Source organism: Alosa pseudoharengus, unplaced genomic scaffold (genome assembly GCF_046254945.1).
Source record: "Alosa pseudoharengus isolate Yale_2024_CS ecotype anadromous, Long Island Sound unplaced genomic scaffold, YU_APseudo_1.1 YU_APseudo_1.1_scf_21, whole genome shotgun sequence".
NCBI classification, from domain to species: domain Eukaryota; kingdom Metazoa; phylum Chordata; class Actinopteri; order Clupeiformes; family Clupeidae; genus Alosa; species Alosa pseudoharengus.
Genome location: NW_027468674.1, coordinates 18,697,274 through 18,707,273, shown reverse-complemented (window position 1 = coordinate 18,707,273; position 10,000 = coordinate 18,697,274). Strand labels below are relative to the sequence as shown.

The window sequence follows — 10,000 nt, the reverse complement described above, 5'->3', positions numbered from 1 at the left end:
TCTCTCTCTCTCTCTCTCTCTCTCCCTCTCCCTCTCTCTCACACACGTACAGTCTTTCTCCTCTTTCTCTCTCCCTTCTCTCTGTCTGTCTCTCTCTCTCTCTCTCTCTCACACACACACAGTCTCTTTCCCTTCATCTCTCTCACTCTCTCTCTCCCAGCACTGCATCGCCACGTCACAGTGCACACGGCTGAGGAGAGGAGAGGAGGAGGAAGGGAGCACAGAGGTGGGGATGAAGAAGGAGGAGGAGGAGGAGGAAGAGGAGGAGGAAGAGGAGAGGCTCAGAGCATCAGAGGGGAGCACAGAGGTGGGGATGAAGGAGGAGGAGGAGGAGGAAGAGGGGGAAAAGTTATGAATGAATTCTCACGTAGAATGTTTGGTGCAGTGGTAGCTGATGAAGTATGAGACTGTGTGTGTGTGTGTGTGTGTGTGTGTGTGTGTGTGTCTGTTATGGGTTTATGTGGTGTATAGGGGTGAATGCCTGTAGGTGTGACATGTATGTACTGTATATAGACGTATATATAAGCACGTGTGCATTGTGAGAGTGTGTGTGTGTGCACACAGCACATCCAGACATCATTGAAACTCCTGGAGTAGGTTTGTCTCTGTATATGATGTAACAGACCCCACGCCATTTGGAAAAACACCTGAAACATCCAGACCCTCTTCACAACCCACTTCTCACTACCGGGTAATTAATTACGCCCACAAAAAGTTCTGCAGACGACTTTTCACTGCAGTTATAATCTTCTCCCCCTTTATCCGATCTCTCTTTGTTTCTCTCTCTCTCTATCTTTCTCTCTCTCTTTCTCTAAATGAAATTACAATAACTCTTATTTGGTGTCTCTCTCTTTCTCTCTTTGATTTGATGACATTTGTACTCACTTCATCCCTCTCTCTCTCTTTCTGTTCTAGTCTCTTCATCTCCTGCTCCAAAAATGAAGCTCCTTCTTTCCCAGTGCTTGCTGTTCTTTTAAAAAGTGCACATTCTAAGTAGCGGAGATCCCATCATTACATCTCAGTGACTGACCACACGGATTGAGGCACAGAGACTGAGAGAGATCTTTGGGAATCTGAAGGGAAACATGAGCGAGCTAGTGAAAATGTAGAGTGAGAGAGGAAAGGTGAAAGACCAAAATGATAAGGCTAGAAGTTCAGAGGCCTCTTCCACACATCAACCAATGAGAGATGCTACCTTCATATATCCGAAAGGTACAGGGGTCATTTTAATAACGCCCGCTTGCTTCCTGACCCCGACACATGCTACACCAACTCTATGCTCTTGTTCAGTATTACTAGTGTGCTACAATACTTAGGCTAGGTGGCTAGGTAGGAGAACATGTACAGTATTATGTATTGGGCCTGGTGGAGCAGTATGTCTACAGTATGTGTACGGTAATGAGGAGAGGAGGAGGGGGGAGAGTGTAGGAAAGGAGGAAGAGAGGAGAAAGAGAGAGGAGGAAGAGCAGAGGAGAGGAGGAGGAGAGTGCTGGAGAGAAGAGGAGAGGAAGAGGAGAGGAGGGGGAGAGGAGGAGAGGAGAGGAGGAGGAGAGTGCTGGAGAGGAGGAGGGGTGGAGAGGAGAGGAGGAGAGTCCTGGAGAGGAGAGGAGACCTACGTTGTCATTCCCTTATAATGATGCACATGTTAGGTTCTCTCTCTCTCACCACCATGAATAGTGCAAGACACACACACACACACACACACACACACACACACACACACACACACACACACACACTAACATACACAAGAGCTCACATGGGCACAAACATGTAGGCAAAAACAAACAAACAAACATAGGGCAGTATGTCTAGACCATTATTATTGTAGGCACACTAACACATACAGACAAGCAAATACACACACACACACACACACACACACACACACACACACACACACACACAGCTCCAGACTCTCACTCAGTCCTGCACATAAGGTTGAGCTCCTGCATTATTCAGACCCCACGTGAGAGAGTTACTTACACTAGTTACTTACACTCACACACACACACACACACACACACACACACACACACATCTACCACAGTTTCTGGTTTATATAGAGGACACTAGTGTAGGTGGCGGTGGGGGTGTGTGGGCTCACGTGAGGGGACACATGCGTTGTCGTGAGCACACTCGGCTCCTTCGCAGAAGAACACACCGCGGCGTACAGCCCCAATCCAGATGTGAGCGCAGTGTGTGTGTGTGTGTGTGTGTGTGTGTGTGTGCAGCGGGGTAAAAGCTCTGCCTCTGCTACCTCCAAGCCTGAGGGCCCAAACACACACACACACCGTTGGACCACTGATTGCTTATGTCGCCTTGCCAAGCTTCACGCTCAGGTAAACACACTACTGTAGCAAGCACAAACACACACACAGACACACTCCTGCACGCACACACACACACACATGCAAATACACTCTCACGACACGTGCAAGCAGGCACATGCATGCACACACACACACACACACACAAGGCACCTCTTGCATCCTAGTCTGGTTGGATTGGTCAGCTACCCTGTTGTTGGGGCACAGTGTGCCTGCCTTGTCATGTCTTGCCCTGCGTTTCCTGCAGGCATTACATTAATCACAGCTAGTGGTCTGATATGCTGTGTCTAATCAGATCAGCCCAATAATTAGTGCGAGTGTGGAGAGGAACGTTAGGGCATTCACCGCATGACCACTCCCTTATACGGACAACGCTTCAAAACTTTCACCCGCCTGGCACTCTGCCTCCGGAAACACAACTATATCCAGAAATAATGTGATGACAGTGTGTGTGTGTGTGTGTGTGTGTGTGTGTGTGTGTGTGTGTGTGAGTGTGTGTGTGTGTGTGTGTTTGTGTGTGTGTGTGTGTGTGTGTGTGTGTGAGTGTGTGTGTGTGTGTGTGTATGTGTGTGTGTGTGTGTGTGTGTGTCAGTATGACAAGAAGAGGGCAAGAAATAGAGCCACATGTGAGGGATGGACTGCCCTCGCGTGACCGCAGTGTGTGTGTGTGTGTGTGTGTGTGTGTGTGTGTGTGTGTGTGTGTGTGTGTGTGTGTGTGTGTGTCCGCAGCAGCACTGGCCACAACCCTAGCACGTGCTGAGACACAAGCGGGCAGACACACACACACACACACACACACACACACACACACACACACACACACACACACACAGCTGAGGAAGCAGCAAAGTCATCTTGCCCGTGGCGAACACGAAGCGACTAAACTGGAAAAGCATTTCCGCTTCACGCCATGCTGCCTCCCAATTCTGTTTCAGCGCACACACACACACACACCCCCACGCACACACACCCCCACGCACACACACACACACACCCATGCACACTCACACACGCACACACATACACACACACACACACACACCCATGCACACACACACACACACCCACGCACACACATACACACACACACACACACACACACACACACCACGCACGCACACACACACACACACATACACACACACACACCACGGCTGGCATCAGCTTATGTTCCAGCACGTTCTGCAAAGTCATGATAGTGTCTGAGTTATATCTATCTCCGACTCATCTGTTCAACAGTTCACTAACACCCTCACACATTCCCAAATCACCCACTTTCCTGAATCACGGTTTCATCGCTGATTCATGCTCTCTCTCTCTCTCTCTCAATCTCTCTCTCTCTCTCAATCTCTCAATCTCTCTCGCTCTCACTTTAGTGCCTTCATCTCAAGACCCTCACAGCCTCTCTCTCTCTCTCTCTCTCTCTCTCACTGAATAATTTACATAAACATACACACACTCTCTCCCCCATACCCTTCCCCAATCACTCCACTCCGTCACAAACTCACACTTACACAAACACGCCTTCACTCCACTGGACACGTACACACACCTACACACCTCCTATCCTGGGTCGCCGGTGTCATGTCACAGTAGAGCCATCTGTCATTTGTATAGAGGACTGCAGGTTGCTTTGGTACAGAGTTGTGCTTATGATTGTGTATATGAGATCTGGCCAGTGTGTGGGGATTTAATCATAGACCTGTAAAAAAGACAACCATTCACTTCTTTTTTCTTTCTCTCTTTCCTTCTTTATTCCTTTCTTTCCTTCATTCTGACTGTAAGCCGGTCAGTGTTGGCAGTGTCGTGTGTCTTTCCCATAGACTGCTGTATATATAAACCGTTTGGTCTCTGTTTGTTTGCCCCCAGACTGTACAAAACTGTCTGGGCCAGAACTGTTTGGGCAAAGAAGAGCTCTGTCAAGGTGCCCACTGACACAGTGAATAACAATCACACCTCTCCTCTCCTCTCCACTGAACCACTCATCCCTCGCTCCCTCCCTCCCTCTCTTTTCCCTCTGGGTTACGTCTGTTATCTCAGCTCTGTCCTCTCTCTCACTCTATCTCTCTTTTTCTTTTTTCTCTCTGTCTCTACAGTAGTTCTTTCTCCATTCTCCTCTCTCTTCCTCTCTCTTTCCTATGATCCCTCTCTCTCTCACTCTCCCTATCTTTCCTTCTCTTTTCTCTCTGTCTAGTTCTTTCTCCATCCTCCCCTCTCTCTTCCTCTCTCTCTCCTATGATCCCTCTCTCTCTCTCTTTCATACCCTTTCCCTCCCCTCTTTCACTCATCCATCCACATGTCTCCAATCTGTTGTCATGCATGACTAATTCAGGTGATCACTTTATAACCGTTCGTGTGTTTTGTTTTGTTTCGTTTCATTTCGTCTTCGTTGTCTAATCTCCTTCACACGGCAGAGGCATCAGAATGGAAGCGGAGGGAAAAGCCTGATTGCTTTTTGACTATTTGATTTGTTTTTGTCTGATTTGTTTTTTGTTTTTGTTTTGCTGTCTGGTGTCCCTTGGGATGAGGGGGTAGGGGGGAGGGATGGAAGGGTTACTGCGGTTACGGGCTGCCTGAGCCCCTAGAGCTCGGGCCTCTTCACCTGAGCTGCTAGAACCGCTGAACATACATGCAAATCCCACAGCAGTCCACATGAGTGCACCGCAGGGAAGAACAGATCAAGGAGGGGAGAGAAGGGGAGAGAGAAAGAGACAGAGAGAGAGAGAGAGAGAGAGAGAGAGAGAGAGAGAGAGAGAGAGAGAAAGAGACACAGGACAAAGAGGAAATACACTGACTTCAATGACATTATTTTTGTCTTTAAATCCTGTGCAATATCTTTCTGTCAAAACATTTAAGGGGATGGAGACCAAGGACAAACACACACACACACACACACACACACACACACACACACACACACACACACAAATACATATAGGCACACATACACACACACACACAAACGTAGCATACCCAAACAGCCATGAAAACAACAAGCACACACAGACACACAGACCCCCTGCCTGTAGCTGCGGGAGGCAGTGTTGATATGGGCGAAAGGCATTGATTTCCCCCATCTGAGTCATGCGTGGCACGAGCCTCAATGCACCGGAGTAATGCAGTTAGCCTACAGGGCCACATTAGCCAGATGAAAACAGCAAGGGCTGGGGCAGGACTCGCTCACTCACTCTCACACACACACACACACTCTCTCTCTCTCTCTCTCTCTCCGTCTCTCTCTCTCTCACACACACACACACACACTCGCTCACTCACTCTCACACACACACACACACTCTCTCTCTCTCTCTCTCTCTCTCTCCGTCTCTCTCTTACACACACAGAGAGAGACACACATCCCTTTTTCACTGCTAAATGCATATATAAATCAGCTCACAGAAGCATGCATACAAAATGTGTGAACACACAATATATTCATGCAACATAACACACACACAAACACACACACACACACACACACACACACACCTACAAAGCCAATTATAACAAAACAAGCGTGCGTTGGACGCAGCCATCTTATCCATTAGCTTAGCATGACACAGCACTGAATCAAGTCCACTGACAGCACCAGAGGATCCGTCCTCAACAGTACTGAGCCGCTACACGACTCTCAGAACACCCTGCAGAAATAGGCCTCCTCGATGATGGACGAATTTCCTCTGCACCCGACCTCCATTACAATGCTACTGAGTCGACGGGACTCAGATAATAGCGCAGCATGATTTAATGTGGAATGCCTGATATAATGGGCTTTCAGCGTTCATATTGGAGTTAGAGATGGAGGACAAAGAGAATGAGTGAGAGAGAGAGGGGGGAGAGAGAGAGAGAGAGGGAGAGAGAAAGGGGGAGAGAGAGAGAGAGAAAGAGGGAGAGAGGGGGGAGAGAGACAGAGAGAGAGGGAGAGAGAAAGGGGGGAGAGAGAGAGAGAAAGAGGGAGAGAGGGGAGAGAGAGAGAGAGAGGGAGAGAGAGAAAGGGGGAGAGAGAGAAAGAGGGAGAGAGGGAGGGAGAGAGAGAAAGGGGGAGAGAGAGAGAGAAAGAGGGGATGCATGTTGGGTTCGCGATTGAATATGCATTTTTGCGGAGCCGGCGAGGAGCGAAAATGAAAAGGAGAGAAAAGTGCTGCGCACGAGCGAGACAAGGTTAGTGAGTTCCCCAGGAGGAATAATGAATTATGCACCCGCACACACACACACACGCACGCACGCACGCACGCACGCACGCACACAGACACACACGCACACACACAAACACACACACACACACACACACACAAACACACACACACACACACACACACACACACACAACTTTACGACTTTTCTTTTCTATACTGCGCTTCTCATTATCTTTATTTCCCTAACAGCTGCCAATAACCCACCAGACTTTCTCCCTCGTACAGCCACATAAATGTTCATAAACTCAGTCCCATGAAGACAGGTGCTCATCTCCGCTGCAAAGCAATAAGCACTAGTCAACCACTTCTTCTTCCACAAAGTAGCAAAAGCGAAGTGGCAAATAGTACAACGTGAGTAGATACAGTGCAAATAAAGATATTGCTTTCTACAGTATTGGTGCTAGTTTTACACACACACACACACACACACACACACACACACACACAGCCAGCACACTCACGCCATCCGCAATCAACCGGAAGACAAGCCCCCGGGCTCGGCACTGTAACAGGGAGAGTAGTGTTGGAGAGGAAGCATATTTAGGATTCTTTGAGTGTTCCATCGTCATGATGGAACATTTAGAGCAAAAGCACCTTTCAAACAGCTAGCGAAAACATCTAGAGATTGTGCTGTGTTAGACATGAGTCACGTTCCTAGTAATGGATGTTTGTGTTCCATTGAAAGTCGGACTCCTCTGTAAGAGTTGAGTGTTTACTTCCTATTGGGTCTTGGGGCAACACGCTGAGAGCTTGACCTCACCAGCTGAGAGGAAATAAACGCCAATCCAAAGAAGCTGTGACAAGTATCCTCAAATGCTCTTCACAGAGTGGTTTACTCCCTCCAAGTCAACCAAATACACACACTTTCCCTCTGATTCATCTTTGTGTGTGTGTGTGTGTGTGTGTGTGAGTGTGTGTGTGTGTGTGTGTGTGTGTGTGTGTGCGAGAAAGAGAGAAAGAGAGGGCATATCATGATAATCTTACAACAATATCTTCTCATTTCCTTTAGTCCCCTTCTACAACCCCCTCACGTCTATCCTTGCTGCGCTATTCACCCCTCCGTCCAGCAGGGGGCGACTACCATTATCTAGGACTCACCAATATCCTTAGAGCCATGACTGTCGCTGGCCAGCTCCCCCATCCGCACCAGCGCGTCGAAGTAGCCCTTCGCAGCGAAAGTCACACCTGGAAACATGGAAGCATTGGGCACATCAGATGAGGAGGGTGAGCTAACCGCTAACTGCTAGCCGCCAACCTGCACCTGCGGTTCCCCCAAAACTAACTCCCCCAGAAGGATGGAGTAAGGATTGGCTACTGGGGAAAGGTGGCAGGTGCTGGGCAGGAAGTGTGGGGTACCCTGGTTAAGGCCCCATGAGGGTGGAGGGGAGAGGGGGTAAGAAGGGATGGGGTGTGGGGAAGTATGGTAGTGTGACCAGTGGAGAGGGGAAGTTAGCCTGTCTGTCCAGGCCATCAGGACATGAATGATAGATGTTTCCAGCAAATGAAGCTGGGAGCAAGAGGGGGAGGTTAAAATTTGTTGGAGTGTCAATGTGATACTCTCTTCACACAATCATGCCCCTTAACACTCCATGCATCTCCACTGTGTGTGTGTGTGTGTGTGTGTGTGTGTGTGTGTGTGTGTGTGTGTGTGTGTGTGTGTGTGTGTGTGCCATCTCACTATGCCACTTAACAAGAGGTGCTTGCTGGATTGATGAAGAAACAGATGATCTGTGAGAACATGGTGGTGGAGGCTTGTGATGGGGTTGCGGTTCAACTGGGGGCACTCAGAAGAGTGTGGAGGGGTTGGTTGTATGTGTGTCTGTGTACATATGTATGTGTGAGTAAGTATGTGTGTGTGTGTGTGTGTGTGTGTGTGTGTGTGTGTGTGTGTGTGTGTGTGTGTGTGTATGTGTGTGTGTGTGTGTGTGTGTGTGTGTGTGTGTGTATGTATGCATGTGTGTGTGTGTGTGTGTGTGTGTGTGTATGCATGTGTGTGTGTCTGTGTACATATGTACTGTATGTATGTATGTGTGTGTGTGTGTTTGTGTGTCCACGTGCAAGAAGGGAGGGTAGGGGAAGAGAGTGTGGGTGACTCTGTGGCGGACTGAATGCAGAATGAAGCCATGCTGAGGCGCTCCCGTGCCGTCCGACCTCCTGACCTGGAGCCAGCGGGTCAGGGAGCGCGTTGGGCCCCGGCCCCATCTCAGCAGCTCCCGGGTCAGACACACAGGCCATGAGGGCAGGTCTAGGGTGAGGCTGAGCTTGAGCTTTGAAGCAGCAAAGGCAAAAGGGGAGAGAAGGAATGAATAAGAGAGAGAGAGAGAGAGAGAGAGAGAGAGAGAGAGAGAGAGAGAGAACCAGAGAGAGAAAGAGAGAAAGAGAGAGAGCGATAGAGAGAGAGAGAGAGAAAGATAAAGCTGAAAAGAGAGAAATCTCATGAAAGGCAAGCGCTTGAAAAGCTGAGTCATATACTACAACTAAATAAATGTTACTAATAAATATGTTAGCAAGCATGGTTAAGCAGGGAAAGATTGTTTTATGACATACTATGCAAACTGTTAAATGTATCTACTGGGATCAGCAAAAGCAACTACCCATGCCATAAAGGCTTTTAAAACACTCAGTGTGAGTGGGGGGGCTAACAGCTTGGATGGATGGATGCCTGGATGTTTGGATGGGTGGATGTTTGGATGGATGGGTGGGCTGGCTAATTTGCTGGCATTCGCAGAAAAAGTCTCTAGGGCAGCGTGTGTCCAGGTTGGAGGGAGATTAGCTGGTGAGCCCTTGGGGGGCTTTGCAGGCTCTACGTGTGTGTGTGTGTGTGTGTGTGTGTGTGTGTGTGTGTGTGTGTGTGTGTGTGTGTGTTGAGGGGTCTTCAGGAAAGAGGATTATGGGGCTGATAGAGTGAGGTGGCGTGGGTACAAGAGAGGAGATTTCCTGCCCCCTATCCAGAGGCTACGAGGCATGCAGCCAATTAGCAGAGAGAGACAAGCCCACTCACCAACAATCAATGGACCATAAGCCCCCGCCTCAACACACTCATTCTCCTTCATTCCTCTCTCTCTCTCTCTCTCTCACTCTTTCTCTCTCTCTCCATATCGCTCTATCTTCATATCACTCAGCCTCTCTCTCTGTGTCTCTCTCTTTCTCTCTCTCTCTGCATCGCTTCATCACTCTCGTCATCTATCACTCTCTCTCTCTCTCTCTCCATATCGCTCTATCTTCATATCACTCAGCCTCTCTCTCTGTGTCTCTCTCTTTCTCTCTCTCTCTGCATCGCTTCATCACTCTCGTCATCTATCACTCTCTCTCTCTCTCTTTCTCTCTCTCTCCATATCGCTCTATCTAGCACTCTGCCTCTAGCTCTCTCCCAGTCTCTTTCTCTCTAGATCTCTAGATATCTGTTTCTCTCTCTTCATTCTTCCTCTGTATCCCTTTGCTTTTCTCTCTCTCTCTCTCTCCATCTCTCCCTTA

The 10,000-nt window shown here is 48.7% G+C and overlaps 1 protein-coding gene across 1 annotated transcript in view; it reads right to left on the bottom strand.

Annotated features, from left to right (window-relative positions):
• Positions 1–10,000, bottom strand: part of baiap2b (BAR/IMD domain containing adaptor protein 2b) — a 79,973-nt gene that overhangs the window by 50,828 nt on the left and 19,145 nt on the right. The window contains exon 3 of the mRNA XM_076298928.1: positions 7,625–7,711. Within this exon, the coding sequence (XP_076155043.1) occupies positions 7,625–7,711 (87 nt within the window). The remainder of the gene's footprint in view (positions 1–7,624; positions 7,712–10,000) is intronic.